The sequence below is a fragment of the Cyphomyrmex costatus genome, unplaced genomic scaffold (genome assembly GCF_001594065.2).
Source record: "Cyphomyrmex costatus isolate MS0001 unplaced genomic scaffold, Ccosl1.0 scaffold223, whole genome shotgun sequence".
Lineage (NCBI taxonomy): Eukaryota > Metazoa > Arthropoda > Insecta > Hymenoptera > Formicidae > Cyphomyrmex > Cyphomyrmex costatus.
This window is the reverse complement of record NW_017276291.1, coordinates 753523-777636: the sequence shown is the minus strand read 5'-3', so window position 1 is coordinate 777636 and position 24114 is coordinate 753523. Positions and strand designations below refer to the sequence as shown.

General features: G+C 30.8%; 2 protein-coding genes across 5 annotated transcripts in view; both read right to left on the bottom strand.

Annotated features, from left to right (window-relative positions):
- Positions 1–3293: 3293 nt before the first annotated feature.
- Positions 3294–14102, bottom strand: LOC108773856 (adenylate cyclase type 10). The gene is made up of 30 exons (XM_018539804.1): positions 14069–14102; positions 13516–13662; positions 13133–13408; positions 12801–12924; positions 12360–12508; positions 12147–12302; positions 10732–10951; positions 10354–10657; positions 9999–10126; positions 9752–9910; positions 9510–9615; positions 8857–9324; positions 8552–8643; positions 8305–8457; positions 7945–8023; positions 7724–7868; positions 7366–7506; positions 7068–7217; positions 6896–6977; positions 6485–6705; positions 6101–6244; positions 5684–5799; positions 5286–5606; positions 5084–5223; positions 4611–4900; positions 4293–4491; positions 4042–4181; positions 3806–3917; positions 3499–3637; positions 3294–3434 (listed from the first exon to the last, which is right to left on the bottom strand). Exons 1-30 carry the CDS (start codon positions 14100–14102, stop codon positions 3294–3296), a joined length of 5076 nt encoding a protein of 1691 aa, XP_018395306.1.
- A 7399-nt stretch (positions 14103–21501) lies between these two features.
- Positions 21502–24114, bottom strand: part of brp (ELKS/RAB6-interacting/CAST family member bruchpilot) — a 69866-nt gene continuing 67253 nt past the window's right edge. For all 4 annotated transcript variants that reach the window (XM_018539834.1, XM_018539835.1, XM_018539836.1 and 1 more), the window contains 5 exons: positions 23204–23835; positions 22739–22899; positions 22443–22590; positions 22158–22366; positions 21502–22087 (listed from right to left, as the gene is read on the bottom strand). In XM_018539834.1, the coding sequence (XP_018395336.1) occupies positions 22015–22087; positions 22158–22366; positions 22443–22590; positions 22739–22899; positions 23204–23835 (1223 nt within the window). In that variant the 3' untranslated portion in view covers positions 21502–22014. The remainder of the gene's footprint in view (positions 22088–22157; positions 22367–22442; positions 22591–22738; positions 22900–23203; positions 23836–24114) is intronic.

The window sequence follows — 24114 nt, the reverse complement described above, 5'->3', positions numbered from 1 at the left end:
ACGTCGAATGCGAAGGCCGATATATGGATCAGCAATTTACCTGTCACAATCACATGGATTACTATGAATGGTGCGTGAGCTTTCAGGCCTTTCTCATTAAGTGCCCCACCTCGCACAGTCCTAGAATCTCCTCACGGAATGACGTTTTCATTTCACTTTCAAGTACAACACAATGTACACGTTTGTATAATATTTACGGTATAGTGCTATTAATGCTAACAAAAGAGTCTAGTAATTATTGCTATACAGATCAGTATTAATCACTGTAACCTCTTTACACTCAAAATTTCGATTCATTCACATAGAGTCACAAATATGACCCGAATGTATGATATAACACTTTCCTATTATGTTAATGTTTGAATTTTTAAGTGTGCTACATAAATTTAGCCTGTGGATATCACATAGTTATTTTGTGTATTTTTTCGTCTCCGAATGAACAATGAGTAAATTTATCTAATAAAACTTATATATTTGAAAAGAAATTAGCTAATTGTGTTCTCGACTGTAAAATATAAAATTAAAAATGAAATGTTTTGTTATTATTCGTTATTATTTTGTACTTTTAATTAATAGAAATAATTAGTATAAATAGATGATTACGACATAATATCCTTGTAACATGAAGTTCTCTTTAACTAGCTGAGCTAAGTATAGGTTCTTACTCTTGACCATTTGTGTTTCTTATTTCATTGTCATACACAGAGGTGGACGGCTTAGTATTTAAAGAAACGTAGGCTGCACTTATTAGTGCTTATATGCTAACAAACATTTGCTGTGTAACAGTGTTGCCTATGACATCTGGTATAATAATTAAGGCGTGTAGATAATAAAGGAGCGCATCAGAAATTAGATAGTATTTAGATTTCGTAACTGCGCAATGTTCTCGGTGTTGGTTTTATAAACAATAATAATGCATAATGGCTAACACCACGCTTCATCAATTTTTACCCGAACAATAGAAAAGCAATAACATCCGCACATTAAAAAAATATAAATAGAATATATATATATATATATATATATATATATATATATAATTTATGTATAATGTGCATAAAAGCTACGCGGTTTGCGGATTATCTCCGTGTCTTGAAAAATCGTTTTATGAACATTACAGTCCATTTCATCATGGTGTAATAAGACAAGTGCCGCATTGCGTATAATGGTGATAGTACACGGGAAACCAATTAAATTTGGATCCAAATGCACTTTTCTGTACGTAACATAGCATACTAAAATAGGGTAAAAATTTGTTCTACCGCGTATCCACGGAATTGTTTTATATTTACCATATTACATTATATGCACTTCATCATGACGACAATTAATGAGATACTACTAATAAGTAAATTTACAATATTTATTTGTTAATCTAAACAATTTAATGATATATCAAGACACCACGAAGATAAACCACGTAGCTTAATTTTTTTGAAGAAAATATCCATGGAGGCTTCAAAAATATTACTTATGTGTATAATTTATAAGTTTAATGATATATAATACACAATAAATTAATATTTGAAATTATGCATAAAAACCATTTAACTTTCGCAGTTGATACCACTTTAAAATATTACATTATATATTCAATGTAGGCCAATTCGAATAAGCAGTTGCGTTTTGTATATACGATAAATAGTTGCCTATATTTTCAATATCTTTCTCACAAGATACAAATTGTATATGACATGATAATCTGCATAAATGCACTCGCGCGGATCAATGAGCGCGAGCGATAGTACACTGAGTCCTTGTAGAGGTAAAAAAAAAAAAAAGCAGTCCTTGTTAGATTGAAAACGAAAAACGCGCATAGTGATTAGAAATGATTGAAGCGTCTTTTTCTTTTCACACAAAGAACAAAAGGAGCGTGTGCAAATCTCTTCAGTCAATGCTTTGTTCATTTATAGACTCTATAAACATCTGTTTTAAGTTTAGACTATGTGTTAACAAAAATAATAATTAAATCTACAATTAAATATGAAAGAGACGATAAAAGATTATTATCTTTCTCATTTTCCTATTTAAGACTTTTAAGAGTCGCTACTTAAAAAAAAAGGAAAGAGGAAAAAATTGTCAGAAAATATCTATTTAAAAGCATTAAATACTATCCGCAAAAATTGTAAACACAAATTTTGTTTTGGAAAATATGATTATCTGGTACAACAAAGTGCAATACGCGACGTGCATTTTCTATACTTCATAACTTATATATATGTATATATATATTTAGTAAATTAGGTAATATAAATTTTTGAATTCGTCTGTTACTTCGTTTCGAATCTCTGGTCCATGGATCTAGGCAACAAAATGTTCCTGCTTTTCATTGGTTAAGAAGAAAGATATGTAGGTCTCTTTCGAGTAGCATTGGCTTGTTTATACCGATCACCATTCACTTCTAACAACTCAGCATACGCGATATCACTAACGAAACGTACACCGTGTTCCGTTGCATAATAATCAACATGTATAAATAACGTTTGACAATCCGCATTTGGTCGGTGAGCCACAAAATATAGCTAAATATAATGATGATGGTGAAATAACCAAACTTATATCTACTTGCAGAATAATGTTTTATGACATGTCTCAATATTATGACAAAGGGCGATCTGCTCTAGATTATATATTTAGATATAAATACTTACATCTATACTCTGTATGCCGATACCAGAAATCTTTTAAACATATTTTTAATTAAAAAAGATAATAAACGTCTTAAAAAGGATATCTACCATCGAATATTCAATAAACTATTATCTTTGTGTTATTAATCAATCTAAAATAATTAAGTTCTTCTTTTCTTTGCATTACGTTACAATTGTACTGAAAATTTTGAAATATAAAGATTTTTAATGCAAATGATATTCTCTTTCCCTCTCTCTCTTTCTCATTTTAATTTATAGTATTTCTTTCTCTGAGTTGTTAAAACTTTAAATACAAAAAAAGTTTGAATTTTCATATGAAAAACAAAAAAGAATAAAGTTTTCACAAACTAAATTTTGAAAAAACAAACAAGAAAATTACTTTTTTGAGGTATTTAAATAAACTTTGAGAAATATCTAATATATATATTACACTTTAATTAATAAACTATTTAATAAGTTGTCTAACATTAAAATTTAATTTTATTATAATAATTATACAATTAAGTATTGAAAAGTTTCAATAAATAATAGCATGATAATATTTTGTACTAACTTCATATACTCTCATACTTATTATATATTATATATATATACTTAATATATATTATATATATTATATATTTAAATTAAAATTATAGATATTCACAATACATATTTTGGTAATGGAAATGTATAAGGAATCATCTTTGAATCATTGGCATTTACTTCATCCCATCTCTCAAGCTTCCTGGTTTTTTCTGTCCACAAATCCTTATGTATAAAAGATATAGCACCTAGCCAATCCTGAATATAATAAAATTTAATTCAGATTATGTGATATTATAATAGAAATAAAATGTTAACGTACCCGCTGACAATGATTTGCCCATGCATAAATCATTCTGTTGTCTACCTTTATACATAACCTTTTCGTTTTTTGTAGCATTTTTATTGCAGCGCTTTTTTGCAATTGTATCATATAATAGTAAGCTTTCATCAACATGTATCTGTAACCATTTTGATTTTTGAAATAATTCTTTAAATATAGATATAACAAATAAAATAATTTTGAGTTATATTTTAAATTATTTTATGCGAAATATAACAAAAAATATAAATTATAATATATAAATTAAGTATAATTATTAATAATAATAAATAAAATATTTTTATACCTAGGAACTGCAATTTTTACGATTTTTATCATACTTTTGACATGTCTAAATTCATGCTTGATTTCCGTTAACGTTTGCAATGCATTTATATTTCTGTTAGTAATTTCTCTTACTGCAAATTAAGACTTTACTTTAATATATATACGTATATATTTATATAAGATTATTATTTGAATATTATGTAAATATATACATATATATTTTCTGCATAATATTTAAATATTCATGTACTTTACCGTATAAAATTAACAGTCCCTCGAGTTTCTTCAATGCAGTAATTGTCGCGGCCACCTTGTGCTCATCCACCACACTTTCGGCTGTTACGTTCCTGCTGGTCCAAACTTTTATAGCTTCCCACTGCTGTGTTCTGATACACCTTCAATAATGAATATTAAAATGGAAACTTTTACTTCTATAATAATAATGTATAATTTTCAGAGCTAATGAATTCTCTCCGATTTTATAAAGCGAAATTTCTCGTATTTACCATAACCACATAGACGTGAAATATCTCCTTTCCGCTTCGGGATCGTGGAGGCTGATTATGGTCTCTCCTTCTTGAATGTAATATTCATCGCAATTTTGAAACGACAAGACTGTGAGACCAGTATCGAGTTGCACATCAGCGCACATAGCGTAATACCAAGTCCGACCTGATTTGTCCAAATCATTTTGCGATACGAATTCTGTAAATACAAATTTAAAATATATATTTCTATATGTTGCTAAAATATCAATTGGCTTGATTTATACAGTTTATTAGATATATTTAAGATTCGTCTGTCTATTAATTTGGAGAACTCACCTAACTCTCTTAGCAAAGTCACGACTTCCGAATGACGACATGAAATCATGAGCAAGTGTATCAATCTTGGTAGTACGAGTAATTTGAGGAACACAGAGTCCATAGTTTGTGCCATCCTCATCGTGATAAAGCCGATTCTGATCGCTTTGCTGATTTCTCCTCTCAACCATCGCGAAAAAAATATTCCTGCATAAAGTTCAGCAATGACTTGAAGCTCTTGAAACTCAAGTAAATCTCCTTTTTTTGCACAGATACTGAGAGCCTCTTTTTCCAAATAAGGAACAATTAACCTGATCAAAAAGAATTAAATAATGTAACAAATGTTTTTGTTTGAATAAAAAATGATAATAAACTTAATAATGCTACAAACGATTGGTAATAGGTTTTATTTGTGGAAATTATTATGAATTGATTTAATAAACTTAAGAATTTTCTGCAGCTCTAAATAATTTTATTTAAATTTAGTTTATCACTTGGTTTGGTAGACGTGGGCAGTAGTCATCATATTCGTAAATGAAGTACAGAGCGTGAGAAAATCATTCGACGCATCCAGGGCAGCATTTAAGCTCCAGATAGCCGCTAGCCGTGCATGTTTTTTCATACGTTTTGTTCCCTTTTAATTATAATTGATAACAATTATGTTGAGTCTTGAAATTCAATATAAATAATGCTTACTTTGAAAACAAGAAACATCAGTGCCAAACAATTAGCCAATTGTTCGATATAATTTATAGAAAGTTCATCGGCGGTGTCAATATTCCAACGCTTAGGACAGATCAATCTCCATCTTAACAGTTCGAGTTGAATCGTAGACTTCAAGTTAATTATGAATTTACGTTGAGGAAAATGATAGCCCAGACTGCTCATTGCCTCGTTTAGCTTCTTGCTTGCTTCGGAAATTAAACCGCTTTCCAAATGACATTTACCTTGAAACGTCTGAATTTTTGCGGTGAGATAAAACAAGAAGATTGATTTCTCTTCACTGGACTCGACCATCTATCATTAAGGGTTATTAACTTGTCTTTTTTAAATTTACTTTACTATTTTACTTCTGTCATATCCGCCTTACTTACTTGTTGAACCAGAGTTTCAGCATCACTCAGAAGTCTGCGAGCTTGAGGTACATTGTTACTTGCTAAACAAATCTCCGTAAATTCCAAAATTGCCGTCAAGATCACGTCTTGTTTTCCTAAAATGAAAAAAATGTTTTAAATAAATGTTTTCTGTAAAGTAACTTTCCAGTAATCGTAAAGGGATTTAAATGGTACGATAGTACGATAGTACAATATAACATTTATATTTTTTAATATGTAAAACTTGTAACTGAAATTTAAAATGTAAATTTACAAAAAACTGTGAAATCCTTTAAAAAATCCTTTTAAAAAAAAAAAAAAGAATTCAGTACCTTTTTTATGTACTTGGCGTATATTTTTTCTTTTTTTCAAAAGGTTTTTTTAAGGTAGAAAGTATGCATAATATTAAGGACTCACCGATTCCTTGACAATGTTCTAATATCTGAGCATAGACAGTCATTAAGATAAGATGGCATTGACAATTGGCAAAGTCAACGTTAGAGAAGGTCTTGGTAGGTTTTCTTACTTTTTGAAAGATATTAAGATAAATTGGTGTCTTTTCTGCTACCTGTTGCACATCTTGTAACAATGTTCTTTTATATTATTATACAATAAAATTATTATAATTTATGACTTTTTATATATTATATATGTAAATACAAGAATATAACATAAAGATTCGTTATTTGTTTTAAAATTGCTGCATATCTAGTATAATATAATAGCTGAATTATATGTATAATACATTAATCTAACAAACTGGATTCAAGACAGATTTCGGATAAATAAGATAGTAAATACCTTTTTCTGTCTCTTCTTTGAAAGTATAAGTTACTTCTTCAAGTTGATGTATCTCATTAATGTCGACAGTTAGTTTTGTTCTTTTAATTTCCTGCACGGCTGTTTTCCCTAGTAATTTTATAAATTGTATTTCACCACAAGCCATACACCGTTTAGTATGTTGCCGAAGATATTTCAACGCCTTACTATGTAATTCCATTTTTTGATTTTCCGTGAGTGATCTTTATATTATAAAAATGTAAAAAGACACGATCAAAAAAAATTTTATTAATATCTTAATCTTAAATCCTATATAAAACAATAGAAATTATTATGAAATATTTTAAATATTATATATAAATTGTTCTATATTATTACAATTTATCCGAATAGTAAAATAGTGTATATCCGAATAATAAAATCATTCATTACCTGTAAGTAGTTTCGCGAAACATCGACATTTTGAAATACATCAGACCGCAAGACGCGTACCGCGGTAGATCGATTAGTTCTTCTAAATAAATTTAGCTCTTATTATAAAAATTTTAAACAAACATAGTGAAATAATATTATATTTCATATTTAAATGTTTGCTTAATTACACCTGGTATCATAAGATCCACACATTCGCACGCAATTTCTATCTCAAGAATAGATTCCCTTATATTTCTATTGAATACCAGCGGTCTACCGCTCGTAGTAAAATCGCCTCGTGCACATCCAAAGATTCGAATCTCAAATAATTTTTTGATAGCTGCAATAACAACATACTTTGAATACTTTGAACAATATTAAACAGCGTAACAAAGTTATATAATTATTTAAGTTGTGTGCAAGATATTCTTTGAGAATTGTAGAAAATTGTTATTACAACATTTGTATTTTCCTAGATAGCGCTTTACCGAGTCCAATTTCCCTTGTAGATTTATCTTCCATTAGGTATTGCAACATGCTTCGATTGATAATTTCTCCCAACACTGACGCGCATTTTAATAGTATTTGATCCAATGGTGTTAACGAGTCAAAAATTTTCAAAATCATAGCTGACGGCATAATACATGATAATTGTAAAATATTGTATGATATAAAAAAAGTAGAAATATTGTGCAAATTACTAAATATATGTTTTAAAATATTATATAATATATAAACAGAAATAAACATTAATTTATAAAAATAAACATTTATTAAAAAGATAGATAATTTATAAACTATAGCAAGTAACTATATAAGAATTAGTATAAAAATAGTTTTAATTACCATCCATCGTCACTTCAGCATCTCCCTCTTCTGGTACAAAACCTTCTGTAAATTTGCAAACTGCAATTGTTTCTTCATCATTCCAAATTGGCATTCCCGTTTTATGGATAGTTTGCAACCTTATCAAAGGTATAACTGAACCGTTCTAAAATTAAAACAAAAGTTTTTATCATTTATTAATCATGTGAAACAATTAATGAAACACAAAAGAGGAAATATACTCGATAACTTGTCCTGTACATTTTCCACTTATCTGAACGTTCTTCTTCGTTATTTAAAAAGATATCCTCTGAGTCAAATCTAAACAGTTATTGATCATGTATTTGCAATAATTTTATGTTAATTACTGTTATTGATAATATTAATGTATCTACACTCATGAGTAAGAAAAAATGTTTCATAACTTAATAAAATTATAACCTACAATGATAAGTTATATGGAAAGATTTTGTAATTAATCTTGATTTGTGTTTTAAACATTTTTTTTATATAATTTTATTTTAGGTAACAATTATATATTCAAGAAAAGATAAACATATCAAATAAATTAGAATCTAGAATTATAGATAAAATAGTAAGACCTTTTTAGCATATAAATGGGAGGAAGCACGTAACCCATTTCTTCGGCAATAATTTTGCTGATATGTACTGTTACAAGACTACCAGATTGCGTGAGACTCAGTAAATAACTTTCTATCCAACCTGGATTTCCAAAACTTTTTTCCTGAATCAGTCTAAAAATATAAAGTGCATATACACAAAATATTGACAGAGGAATCTATATTTTGTCTATTTATCGATAAAAGTTATTTGCGTATAATTACTAACCTCTCGAGTTCCGGAGGAATTCCGCTTGCATCAAGAAACTGACATGCAAGTGCCGCGTGATACCATTTGTCTATGTGACCCAATTCGATGATCTATATTAATAAAAAAAAATAATTTACAGTTTTATTTATATCTCGTAGTACAGCAATATATGTATAAAATATGTATAAAATAAAAGAATATATCGTGCATGCAAATTTAATGCAACATATTTGTTATTGGAAAATAATGAAAAATAAAGAAGAGACACATTAATTATTGACGGTTAGAGAAATCACTTTAATTATCAATTTCAACGTTCGTACTCGTGCTGTGTCCAAAATATCGGGATGTATTTCGTACTCGCCGTTAAACATACGTCCAAAGCTGAGGATGAAGAAGACTGTGGTTTGCTTAATCACCGTACGAAACAATTTCATAGAATCGTTGTCACTGTGCTGAGCGTCATCGATAATTATCACCCATAGTTCCCTGAAGCAGTTTCTCATTAATTTGAGTAGAAACTTGCACAACACATTATGCTTTCGCTTCCTGGATAATGCTGTGTAGTGTGGATTTATCATGAAATGCACGTTGAAGGGCTGATTAAGGGCACAGAGAAATTCTGGTTTGCGTACACAGCCTAGTCGTGACTTTAGTATTTCTTCGCGCTCCCTCGGGGTGGTGACGACACTGAAGCCCAACGGTATGGAAAATATCAGGTGGATCAAACTGTAAGAAGTCTGCGTTAAAAAAAAAACCACTGATTTTTTAACTCTGTTCTGACTCTTAATCTTTAATTGGCAAAAAAATTAAAAAATTCAGTTAATAATTATTTAACAGATATGTGAGATCTATTGAAATAATAATTTCTAATTAAAATAACAAAAGAAGAATAAACATTTGATTTTGTGTGTGTGTACTTCTAATATCATCAATTAAATTAAATATAAGATATAAAAAAAGTCTTGCAATCAACCTTAGCATCGCTCATGACCAAGGAGATATAGTTGCGTGACACATTTGTAGGTATATTCTGCGCAATTTCGTCCAACAATCTCGTCTTGCCGATTCTCGGTTCGCCTCTAAATAAGAAGATAATAAACATTAGATTAGATTAATACAAAAATTTAATAAATGTTATAAAAATAATTTGCAAATTGATAGTCAAGAAAATTACAAATGAAGAAATTAAATTAAAGTTTCAATTAAATCGCTCACTTTATTATCAGCATATTGTGATCGGGCTGCGAATGCTGCGTTGTTACATCCGTAGAAAAATGTGACATCAAATTTGATAGTATTTGTCGAAAACTTTTGATTTCCTCTTGTCGTCCAAGCAAAGGATATTTTTTCCGTATTAATTCAGGCGTAGGAAACCTGTAATTATATATAAATTCATATAGGTATCAGTAAGAAATAATAATTTAGGAAGAGAAACGGGAATTTCCAGAAAATTGCAAAATACTTTATCTGTTCTTGAAATTCATAAACTGGACCAACGTTTGTGATTCCTTTCAGATGTCTTGGTTCTTGTAACGTAAAGTGTCTCGCTTCAAGACGAGAACGTAAGAAACTCTCTCTATCGCATATTACCTTAAAGATAAGAATTACACTGCTGTATAAAATAAAAGTAAACATTTGGTTTTTTACATTTAATTATAAAGACGTCAAAATTCAAAAAATTGTCGATGGTAACTTGTTTTTTATTTAATAACCATATATATTTGTGAAAGAAAATTTATTTGTTTTTAATGAGCTGATCTAAAATAAGCAGAATATGAACAAAAGTTAAATAATTCTTTATTTCAGATTTGAATTACTTTGTTATTGTATGCAACCATTAAACGGGCTGCTTTGTTGACTGACATTCCGATTACAGTGTACTCCCTCCGTAAAATATGACCGACCACACCGCAATATGTCATTCCGGTGGTAACAGCGATTGTCACGGATTGTACATTTTTTATCGCTAGAAGATCCTGTCGTACCCTACTAGCGCATCTCAATCCGATCTGTGATTCCATCACGTGTTTGTCGCCCCGCAGTCCAAATATGCAAAGAAATATAAGGTCTTTGTCGAAAAGGGATGTCTTGTTCACGCATCCGTGCATCTCACACACTACCCTTAAAAAATGAAAAATCATTAATTATTACAAAAATTAAAAGAACCGAGTAAAAATATAAATTTAGATATCTACCCGCAGACTAATTTATAAGCCGCGCTAACAAGCGAGATCAATTCTTCGTTATCCATGACCGTTGTGACGATGTTGATGAAGAGTATGACCACTTGTCTCATCTCTGTAAGATGTTCTAACGGATCATCCATCTCTACTGATCGTATTACTGGTCTAAGCATGTAGCTTCTCAATGAATCTTTCAATCCCTCTTTAGCTGCCTTTATAACTTTGGGTCTCACTACAAAATTGAATATTCTCAGTAAGCAAAAAAAAAAACATTATTAATTTATTACACACTACAACGTTATTACAACGATTTTTAAAAACATGTAACGTTTTCAAATATGTTGTATTTAACGTTGTATACAGCATCATTATGAACAAATTTTGACCGCAATTTGGAGGTTTCTATAATATATTGACATTTCGTCATGAAGTAATGTTATAAATAATGTTGCATTAATATTGAATTAAATCTCAAAAATTTTGAATTGAAACATCATACAATGTTGAACAAATATTGCACAAACTTTTTGTATTTCTTAAAATAATATCGTACAGACATTGCAGCACAATATTCGATTTTGAAAATTGATTTAATGTTTATCATCATATAAACTTCCAACAATATTAGTACCTTGAATTGATGCCCTTGGATCACTTTTTCAAAATCATTTTCATTAAAACACTGGTAAAAATTCTCATGATGCTACGCTTTTTATTTTGTCCTATGTAATTTTTAAATACGAGAAAGTTACTCTGTTACGTCTATCTACAAGTGATATTGCGTACTACTTCCTCGATAATTTGCTCAATATTGTTTTAACGTTTTAGCAACACTGATGATCAATATAGGAAAATCAACAAAAATTCAATGTTGAAAAAATATTCACACATTAACACTTAATAATCTCAGCAACATTCTTTTTATGTGCTATATAGTTACAAAATATTCAGAATAACATTATTAAAACATTTCTTAAATGTTCAGGAACATTATATTTTAGATAATATTACAATCACATTTATAAAATATTAGATGAAAACGTAGATAAAATTCACATAAAATTAATGTTTCAAAATGTTGATTTAATGGTTCTTGCTTACTGAGTTTATAAATACAATATGCAATCTAATCAATTCAAAATGATGTAAATCTTTTATACAAATAATAAATGTCATTAAAATTAAGTAAGTAATAAGGTATTATTGAATTTAACTTTGCGCCGACTATTGATATCAAATCTTTTATACAAATGATAACAAATGCTACATTAGAATTAAGTAAGTAATAAGGATAGTACCTCGTAGGTTTTTAAATATCTGGAGACACGATAGTGTCTCGGCGCTAAGCCAGGCGCAACGACACTGCCGTGTCTCCAGATAACGTGTAATATAATATGTACTAATGCAGATTGTATGTTTTTACTCACAGCTATAATCAACTTCCTCGAAATGTTCTGTTTGAGTATTACCGGTCCAGTTCGTTAAGGTTGCACTATTTGTCGCTTTTGCATCACGCGATAACTCAAGGAAATTTCTATCATGTTCGGTATGCCTGTCATCTATCACTTGCATGCGTTTTATTACTTAGAATGAGATTCTTTACATATTTGCAATATAAAATTATATATTGATTCTAATACCGTTGTGAACATCGTGAGGTCTAGACTGATACCACATTACTGAGCAAGCTATGATTAAAGTATGTATACCGTCCGGTAACTTTTCATAAACATATTCGCTAGGATTTGCCCATTGCCAGCTACTGGGTGCCACAAGAATATCACCACCTCTAGATGAAATTTATTGTATTATTATACATATATTTAATTTGTTTACCTCTCATAAAATTAACGGAAAGTAAATTTAAGTTAAATTAGCGGAGAATTTTTTATTCTTTTAAGTATCACCTTTTAACTTACAAATGTATAAATAAATGAACAGACTATACGTAAGTAGATGAATTTTATTTTTGTTCCTTCTTTTATTTGTTTCACTTTAAATTTATATATATTATTGAGTAATTTATACCTACTTGCATTTAAATGATAAGTTAAAATATTAGATAATATTTCACAGTATACCTGCATAATCCTTCGGCGAACTTTACATCCCAAACAGGTTTTCCAGTAATGACATAATAAGACATTGTTTCTGGATCGCCAATAGACGTGAAGTACGTTATCCCGGAAGCAATAGCAAGTTTTACTATCAAAAATATTATTGAATTAACTTATTTTAGCTACCGTCTTATTGGAGATTCTGCATTTTATTGTATGATGTTCTTAAAAAATGTAAAAATCTGTTGACTGTTATAACGCTTGTAAACTTTGATCTACAAATTTATTAACGTTGACTAAAAATGCTAGAATTTAACACTTTGACGCACATTAATGCATTATTATTGCAATTGTACCTCTGAGCGTTACACCAACGTCAGTGTTATAGGTTCCAAAATGCTTTTGTATGATGCATGCAGTTTGCATCGCCTCCGTCGCGATATCGCGCATAAGCATCCCTTCTTGGAGCTTCCACATTACTATAAATGCATCGCCAGAAAATTTCACGACGTCCCCATTATGAGAAAGGATTTCCTGTACCATTGCGCCGATATAGCTGTTCAAAGTTTCCGATAACTTAGACGGACCACCAACACCGGTCTTCGTGTATTTTTCTGTGAGGTCTGTGAAACCTGCACGTATAAATTAAAATTGCACAATTCGTGATTCGTCATAATAATGATTGATATGTGATAATTCAACAACATATATGTAATAATTCATGACAAATGTCTTTAACCTGAAACATCGCCGAGCATCAACGTTGTGTCATATTCTCTGGTCTCGTAATCATCATAATAATCGAGGATTTCATCGGGACACATAGACGCGAATATTTTGGTATGTTGCTCCAATCGAGCTCGCGACAATCGATTTGAATGATAGACTACGAATTGAATATAATTCATTAAATTGTGAATATTTTAAATAAAACATTAACATTTTTCATGTTAATTATCAGATTTGTCTCATAGTATATTTTGTTATTGGACTCTTTCGATATGTTAATGATATATTGAATATAAAGATGAACCATTTTCTCATAGATAAATATCAATTGATGTTTAATTTAGTTCATCTAATTATATTTACGATAATCCGATCTTATGAACATTTTGTTATAGTTGATATAAGTTTAAGATTTCATATTATGTTAATACATTGAAAAAATCTTTATAGTGAAATACAAAATTAGAATTATAAAATTATAAAAATAATAAATTATATAATATACGTTAGGTTATAATTTTAATGTAACCTAATTGTAATGTAATATTACTGCATTATCTTACTTTCTGTCACTAAAGCATTTGTGCTCATTGACATATTTGCTGTCCTTTCTTTATTATTGTAATGCAAGTCGGATATTATCACTAAATAACAGTTAAATAATTATCATATACCCTTAGCTAAAATAAAAAAAAAAATGTTTTGGAAGCTGACTTCAGATTCTAAAATACGTCAAATATATGATGCTAAAACAATGACGTATAAACATGAAATGTTAAATTCTTAAACATGTAGGAATTTCAAATATTAAATAAAAATTAGTAATGCATATTATATATATTATATAATATATACATTTTTATTATGTATATTATTTAGAAGTCGCTTCATATTATTTATTTTTTTACAATACATATTGCACAGTATAAATAATATAAAATATAATTAAATATTTTCAGGAATGGTAAGTGGGGAGTCAATGAGTGTAGAGTAAATGTTAGTCTTTTCCTCCGTGAGATATTTATTTCAATATCAGATTGCTTAGAGGCTTGCAGAAGGGAACGATCAGCGTCAACAATAAATACACTCGTCGGACAATAGACAATATGTGTTTATTTAATAGCCTCGCTATATGGATACTTATATGAATTGTCGCTCTAACAGATCGCTGCCTACAACGTGACGGCCGAATTTTATTGTGCCTGGCCCTACTAGTCCTTATTGTGCTTGAATCTATGATGGGTCGACGTTACCTTGTTTTCTCTTTTTCTCTCTCACTCTCTTTACGTGATTACTTATTAAATTTTTCCTTGTTATTTCACAACACATCGTCGGTTGTCAACTAACGAGAGTGGATTATACTCGCAAGACATCGCGATACACGAAATCGGCTCGTGCAATCATAGCGATCCGTTGCTACTTGGTCATCGACGAATCGCCATAAAAACATTAAACATTTTTATATTTTTAATTCTCTGAATTTTCGTGAAAACAAAAATTTTGTTCCTCATATAGTTGTATATGTATGTATATATATTGTATGTCGAATACATAAATTTTTCAAATTTATACGATCAATTTATTTTAAATAAAAATCGAAATATTTAATACACATTTAATATATATTTAAATATACATACCTGCGATACATTTTAGAATGTTTAATTGCATTAAATTTTTAAAGTAAATCAAAGAGTTTCAATTAAAATGAATACCTTGAATTAAACAAAAGATCTCTGAATACTTATACTCGTTTATGTAATTTCATTAATAACAGTATTACAGCGAATTTACTAACAGCGACGGATGTGGCCATTACATACAGGCTATCGATTATCAAAGGAAGACAATCGTTAACAACATCGATAAATTTTCTACGTAACGCGGTGTAACGAAACGACTTAGCGCGCGTAATAAATTATTATTAACAGATGTTATATATATGTATATATATATTTATATCTATACAGAAAATCTCATCATAATCGCCGCATTCGTCGAAATAATGAAATCGATCGAAAGTTTTTGCAAGACTTTCTCTTACTTTCGGCGATCGTGTCTTGCCATCGCAGAAACGGATCGTCGCGCTGAATTTCGTCGTGAATTTAATTTCGGGAGCCTCGTTCCTCACGTGCAAAGTGTCGCGCACATGCCTATATACGCGTGTACTAAAACGTGCATGTACGTTCCGCGTACGTCAAGTCACGATATTATTACTATAATATATTTCATGTCCACATATACGCGCGATTTGCGCAAGCGGATACACGCGAGTTCCACGAGCTCGAGCGAAATCGTGCGCGATATCTGGGCTCTGTTGGGTATTTACCCCGTCGTCCTTTCCGTACTCTCCCGTCATATCCTCTCGACGCGTGTTTCTCTCTTTTCCGTCGAGTAATATATTTACTAGTGAAATCATATCTTCGAAGCTAATAGTCGATACAGCTTAAGAAAAGGCCTGTAAATTTCCTCCCCGCGCATTACGTATCATTTAAAAAATTCTGCCACCGTTGTTCGGTAAAAATGTAAATTCTCGTAATAGTATAGTAAATTGTATAACAAAATACTGCATTATCAGGAGGGATTTTTAATGCGACGTGTGCGAGGACGACGGTGTAATTCCACGATTTCGAAGCATTGTAAATCAAGAAGTTTTTCAGACAGACGAGAACGCGCACAAATATTTCAGACATACTACATTACTTCGTATGTCCGCTAACGTCTTCTTCTTCTTCTTCATCTTCATCTTCAGCTCTTCTTCTCTCTTTTTTTTTTGTTCTTTTTGCTTTTTACGACAAACGTGACTCGTTATATAATGGCACACAGCATGGCAGTTGCAACAATGTACTTAATTTTCAATAAACTGTTACTTTAATTAACTTATCTCTTAACTTACTTCGGTAAACCTTATATTCCTAATTTCGTCGCACTTTTCATTATAATCCGTTGTTCTTTCTCGCTTACGATCATTGTCGACTTCTATTCGGAGGCCGGAAATCACCGAAAAAGCGCGAGGAAAAAAAATCATTAAAAAAACGCACGAAAGCGATTTCGCTGATTTCCGGCGAATTAAGCGCAACACTCGCTCGAGATATATACGACGCCCAATTAATTAAGCGTCGCGAGGACTAGGCGAAACAAGACCTATCTCACTCGTATATTCTTGTCCTCTTTATCTTCCCCTTTCTCTCCCTCTCTTTCATTCTTTTTCTCTTTCACGCATACTCTCACACTTTTGACTTATGTCCCAGTTGTTATATTATTATCATTCGCTTAGGTATATACACGCGATCGAAAATTGTATTGCGTCGAGATTCTTCGAGGTTATTAACGATAAACGTTGCACAGTAATAGTAATCGAAGCGTCTCTCCTTCCTAACGTTTCCTAGCATTTCCTCTTCGTTAAAGACTTGTTATCAATTGTTCATTTAGCGATTAAACACGTAGAAATTGGAGAATAGAAAAGGAGCGGGTTAAAATCACGTCGTACCGTCGTCGAGCCTTATCGGATGCGATGGACTTTGGAGCATTTTTTCTCATAAGAACGTTGTATTTTCAATACTGTTATTATATAATTACCAGCAAAAAACAAAACAGCAATAATAGAAATTAGAAGCGTCGATATCGAATTGTTATACTTGTATTAGTTGTACTTATGTATTCATTAAAGTATAAATAATTACTTTCTTAATTTAACTTATATATTATATTATTACAATTTTTACTAAATCTTTAATCACGAGTTTCAATCTCCTTTTTTTTTTTTAAATTTTATCTCGAAATAGCATCCAATAAGGATTACAATAACGCAGATACGGCGTTCCTTACAATATTCACATAAAAATCGTATTTCTTTTTTTGGTATTTTCTTATCGTGGACACTTAATAGTGACGAGTCAAAAAATAATATCAGGACCGCTTCTCTTTCGCTTTCTTTTATTCGGCCTCTCGTTCTCGTCTCACTCTGTAGTCTCACTTTAGGATTACCTTAAATGCCGTATAAATTGGTGAGGTTAGAGGGGAGGATTTCGATGATAACCGATAAATCAATGAATGATTACACGGTGAAAAGTTTATCACGATAATGTGCGATTAAGCCTTGTATTTCCTCGAGTAATACTTTTTGAAAAATTACTTTAGGCGTAAGAGGGCATTTAGTAATTACGTATTAATTATTTAATCATCAATAAGTAATAATTTACAGATACTCTTCATTCACGGAAATGATCGATTTTAAACATAAGCGCGGTGTCGAATTCTGGACGAAAGTCAAGTAACAATGATTACGTTCAGCAGAGAAAACTAATCAGTTAGCGCTTAGTGATTCTTTAATATGATTGAACCTTGTCTTTATTTCTTCGCTAAATCGAAGTACAAGAACCAATCATAGATATTAAAGAATCACTTATAGTTTTCTCTGCTGAACACAGATCAATGATCTCGCGGATAAATGAAATCGGACCTACAGTTTAACGAGTACTTATTATCCTACCGTTTATTATACGTTTCTAATAACTTAGGCGCGATCCGTTGCGAAATACAATCGCATCCTCCCCCTTGTTCATTCTCTCACTTAAACTTTTCTCACTGTTTCAACGCGGACGACAAAAATTCTACGACATCGATTGTATCGAAAGGATCTTTGTGGAGTGATCGGGTAATATGTTACTATTATATATTATATTGTTATATTACGTTAGTAGAATCTAATATGTCAACAAGAAATTCGATTTGATGCTTTGTCTGTGTCTATCGCATTCCCCGTTCGTGCACATGGTCACATATTTCCTGCGACTCGTGAAACAGAAATTGCAAATTAGAATTACTATCGAGTTAAGTAGTTTTATATATCAAAGAGTTGAAACATCGAAAGTGACTTAGATTTGGTATTCACAAATGTTAATCAAGATGGGCAAGAGTCGAGAATTTTAGAAACATCGAATATTGGGTACAAGTGAGATTGTAAAAGTGAGATAAGTATCTGGAGTTATACGATTTTGTTAAAAAATTCTACGCTGAAAAAATAATGTTGCCAGTTTTTTTTTTTTTAATTGATTTATCAGACACACAACGCATTCATGCTTCGCGAACACTCGTTTTGTGTTAACAATTGTGTCAATTAACGATAATATTATCTTTTCTGTTTAGCTATGTATACGATGTAACACGATGATATAGGCTTGATATGACAGTGGCACACGTTAGCTTAATTGTTTCTTCTCATTTCTCTCCCCATCGTTCTTCCTCTCCATCTCACCTTCGATCTCTCGACTCGATCGACGCGAAAGAGATATTTAACGATCACACTACATATATCCTTCAGCTAGAATTGACAGTAACTCTTGTAAACAAATACAAAAATTACAAGATGTAAAACGTTGAAGATAACAGAAATTAATTAACAACAGCTATTATTCTTATGAAACTTAGAATGTCTCAACAATTTGTAATGTCATTAATAAAATTTCACCATCTCTCTAACATCTTTATAAAAATATGAACAATAAGAGAACGTGTTCTATATAAACTCTTATTGATTCCAGACAGAGAAAGTATTTAGATGGTCCAGGCAATTATCAATAACTATTAGATTGTCTGTCTTTGATTTTTGTGAAAAATTCAAACTTAATGTAAATATAATTCTCGCTTTCACTTCTCACTTTACTTTATTCATGCGGATCTGGTGACGCTAACTTCAATTATCTCATCTTTGCACGTGCACCTACATGAGATTGGAGGTCAGAAGTAAGAGAGGAAGCTATTTTGTAGCCGTTTATATATATTCTAAGGATTGCAGTCAAGTATCGCAATTTTCAATAACTGAAAATATGTTACTAAATAAAAAATATATTATTAAATTAAAATCAAAATAATATAATAACAATATAATATATAATATTTACACACATTAAATTTTTACTAATTAAATACTATTGTTAATAAATAAAAAAACAAACAAAAATGTGACTAATTCCAAGAAATAATAGTTTAGATAAAAGATTGATACTTCCGAATTTTCAAATACATTTTATGTACGGCTTTATAAGTACGGCTCGCGATGCTTCGCTCTAATAAATATCCGCGCCACGCACAACACGCACTTTGATTCCAGCTTACAGTTGTCCTAACGTTTAGATATATTAAAGTCGAGTTAATAAGTCTTGTTCTAAGTGGTTCGTAGACGTTTCGTCAAGATGCAAAGAGGCGCCATAATTAAACGGATAAACGAATGGATAAGAGGACAACAAGAGGAGCTGTCGTATCCGTGGAATTCACAGAGGAGCTATCCTCAAGTATTAACGATAAAATTTTACACTTTCAACATTTCGCAATTTAACCCACCGCAATGGCAGACGCGACGACATTAGCGGCGAGCGAGATTGAATGATCAAAGAACGTGCCATCCGACGGGATGTTCCGTCATTGGTCATTTTCTTTTTGCAATACGTTTATTACGTTATGATTCTCGCAAGAGAAGCTGATGTATATAGTATTCAAAAATGTCGCAATGTACTCGCGTTATAAATATTACATCGCACGTCGCGATATCTCAGATCGCTCGCCTGCTTGTCTCAAAAAATGACATATTTCAAGCTCTTTATAACGTCTTATGCCGTTTCTATTAAATTTCGACGGTAAGTCGTCAACTGGTGTAAAGAGAAAAAGAAGAACGCAATGAAATATCGCAATGAAATATCGTGCGCAATTTGTGAGGTCTGTGACGACGTATCTTGTAGCATTAATATACACGTAATAGTAGTCTCGCGCGTTTTATTAATTTAAGTATAATTTGTCACAAATTTCTACCAATGTCTCAAAAACATATTTACAAGTCATTTAAACTCAATCAAGATTTTAGAGCACATGTCTCTTCCTTGCGATATTTTATTATGAGCCATAATCCTCTCGTGCGATATACATATATGCATAATAATCGTGCATTCTTCGATTTCGTTTAGCAAGATATGCATATACTCGTAATAGATTCTTATTCTATAGTAGCGTACCTTGGAAACAAACATAGATTTTCAAATATAAGCTTCCAAGAAATTGTTCACACTACTTTCGGGACAATTGCATGGGTGGAAGAAATAAAATATAAATATATTATTTACAAGAGATTTTCTTTAGTGCCTCGGCTACGTTCTCTTGGCTTTCCGCGATCTTTCACAAAGTGCGTTCTAAAGAGCGCGTTCGTGCACATTGTCTGGTACTCACAATGGTGTACTTCTTCATTCCCATCTTTGCTATTAACGTGACGATTGCAATGATTTAAATGCGACACTCTGGCGATACATTCAGAAATATTTCTGAATTTTTTGACTTCTTAAATATTAATTTCCACAAATCACAGACATTGGTTTCAAAACCAACTGAGCGTTCCCGATTAATTTTCGTAAATAATAATAAACAGAAATACAAAATAATTTAATAATGAAGCTAATTTTTGTGATTACAAACGTAGCATGATGTAAATTCTTACATTATGCCTTTTTTAACTCACTTATTTTTTTTCTTCGCAGGACAAAGACGGCAGGGATTATATAATTTATTCCAATTGTAATTTTATTTATGAAGTAATGCCGGTATATGTAAACTCATCAATTTAAGCTAAATTCTACAAATTATATTAAATAGTTATATGTAAATAATTAGAAATTTTATTTATAAATATTTGGATATCCTAAGACATTTGAATTGTTTAAGAATCCAAGAAACAAAACTCCATTCCACGTTAATCATTTCATTTAATTCTTTGCTGATTTAATTTTTATTTTTTTGCAGCATTAAAATTTGACTATACACCTAAAATTAAATATATTAAAGAAATAGGTATAAAACATTGCTTTCTAATCAATTATCAATTTTTTAACAATCGTATCGTACGCTGCGGATTGTAAGAAAGTATATAATAAACAACAATTCATATTCCAATACATTATTGCAATAATAACAAATTATCATGTCTATAACGATCCAAATATCGCTAATGCCAAAAGGAGAAAAAGATAAATGCCTATAATATATTGTCAGAATAAAATATTCGGAACCGTATGTCATCCATTGTTATTATATTTCATCCATGGCAAAGCGAATGTATGCTAATGTTAATCTATTTGGATTATTAGCGATCTGCAAAAACCTCTGGCTTCTTGATCTTGACTTTTGAATATTTTCAATCACTACGTATCATATGGATGATAAAATGTTGATTAATGGTGAGAGATGTCGAATAAATGACGAAGATGATGATGGTGATGAAGATAGATGCACGATGCATGATGAGCGGCACAGGCAGGGGTGTTGGCTGTTGCTGTAGTTGCTGATATTAGTGGTGTATTAGAGTTTTTTTGCTGTTGTAGTTGTTATTTTTGTTTCGTTTTCTTTTTTGCTACGTTTCTAGATGTTCTATACACTGCCTCTACGTTCGCGGGTGTGTGTGCGTATGACAACATCGAGATAACGTAGGGACCGATACTCCGAAATACCGTAAGTGGTACTCGAGTACTTATCTGGTATCCTGATGATGAATCTGCGAGTGATCTTCGTCTTTCATATCGGACACCATCGACGTCCTTGTTCTGTAAAACGTCTTCTAATATTAATTATTTATTTATATTGCGCTTAAAAAAAATATTATTGATAACTTACGAATACTTGCAGCTCGTAGTAGCCAATGTCGGCGAGTTATCATCATTTACAGCAATTGATTTCGGTGAATTGATCCTACTAAAGCGATCGTCAAAAGAATTATTATTATTATTATCACTACTGTCTTCATTGTCATCGGACATCTTGAATATTTTTTTAAATAAATGTGATGTTTCCTGCTGGAAATCTAACTTGATACTCTTCTCATCCTAAAAAAATATCAATAACAGCGATTCCGTTTTTGTTATATAAAAACGAAGATTTTGTTTAAATTTCTTTAATTACCTCTTCCCTCAGTCTATCGAGTAATATTCTCTTATCTGCTTTTAACTTCGCCGCCTGATTCGCTTGTGTCGGAGTTTGGATGCCTGAATGTTCCAACAAAGCTAAAAGAGCATCCTTCTCGGAAAGAGCAGCTTTTAAAACTTCATGCCTGTAAGAAAGTCAGCAATATTAAAATAAATTTTCAAAAATATATTATATTTGTACACACACACACACACACACACACACACACACACACACACACACACACACACACACACACAGTTGTTTTTTTATTTGAATATTCAAAAACCTACTTAATTTGATGTAACTCTTGAAGATGGACAGTCTTCTCTTGACTCGACTGAGTGAGTTTCTCTTCGGTCTTAAATACTTTGGAAAGAAGTGACTTGCACATGATGCATTTTGTGACTGAAACATTTTCCATGACTGCGATTTTTTCCTCCATCTCGACAATCTGATAAAATAATGAAAAATTTCTTGAGAAGCGTTCTAATGAGCAAGTACAGATAACGTATTTAAGCGATAAAATATCCATAACGTATAATTATTCACAGACATATCCTTTATTTTATTTATTGTTACTACGATAATAATAATTATTATATTATGAAATATTTAAATATTATGAAATATTTAAATTTTATTTGAAATAATTGTGTTATATTATAAATGTTATATTTAACTTTAATATGAATCAAATGTAATTAAAACAATATGTATAAAACAAGTTTAATATGTTGTAAAGATTTCCAACTTACTCTTTGGTTAGCTTCTTCTCTAAGTTTCTTTTCCTTCTTTAACTTCGTCTCAATCTTATCCGAAATTGCAATACTCTGGCGAAGAGCCGCATCCAATTCTTCTAATTTATGCTCTTTATCCGTAAGATCCTTCTTCAAATAAAACTCTACGTCCTCCTTTTCCTTTAGAGTGGTGATGAGTTCTTCGATCGCAACATCAATTCTTTCGCCGAGAGAAGTCTCTAAAGAATTTACCTCCATTTCTAGTTCCTGCACCCTCTCATTTTTCAGTTTAATTTCTTTCTTCAGTACACTAATGTTTTCCGTTTTGTAAAATTCTTTTTCCATTTCGGCTATCTCTTTTTCCATTTCTAGAATTTTATTTTGTTGCTCGACTATCTGCTGTTCATATTTTTGAATTTTGTTATCTTTTTCTGAAATATCGTGTCCCATTTCCTTCACCTTTTGCTCTTTTTCTTGCAACTTTGTTTTTAGAATTTCTTGCAGTTTACCCTTTTTAAATTCTTGAATTTTATTAGTTTCTTCCAAAACGGCGTGTATTACGTCTTTTTTTGTTTGTTCATTTTCTTCTGGTGCGTGTTCACAAGTTTCTCCATTATTTGATAAAAAGTTCGCCTTCGACATATCTCTGACTAAAAACAAAATAAAAACAATGATGTAATTAAAAATTAAAAAAAAACATAGCAAATTTAAAATTAATAAAATAATAGAAGGATTACGAGCCGAACAAGGTTTTTTAATATTCAAGAAATAAAAACAGTAAACATTTATAATTAATTATATAAGATATTTTGACAATTATCGGATCATCCCAATGTTAAATGTAAATTTAAAGTGTTACATAAAAATAACAGTTATGCGAGCATTTTATAGCCAAGAAAGAGAGAGAGAGAGAGAGAGAGAGAGAGAGA

Coding starts and splice junctions, on each gene's coding strand:
- LOC108773856 (XM_018539804.1), bottom strand. CDS start 14,102: ATGTCAATGAGCACAAATGCTTTAGTGACAGAAA. Junction 6,245..6,484: donor CAAAGAAGAGACAGAAAAAG/GTATTTACTATC, acceptor AACAGGTAGCAG/AAAAGACACCAATTTATCTT. Junction 4,492..4,610: donor GACTTTGCTAAGAGAGTTAG/GTGAGTTCTCCA, acceptor TTGTATTTACAG/AATTCGTATCGCAAAATGAT.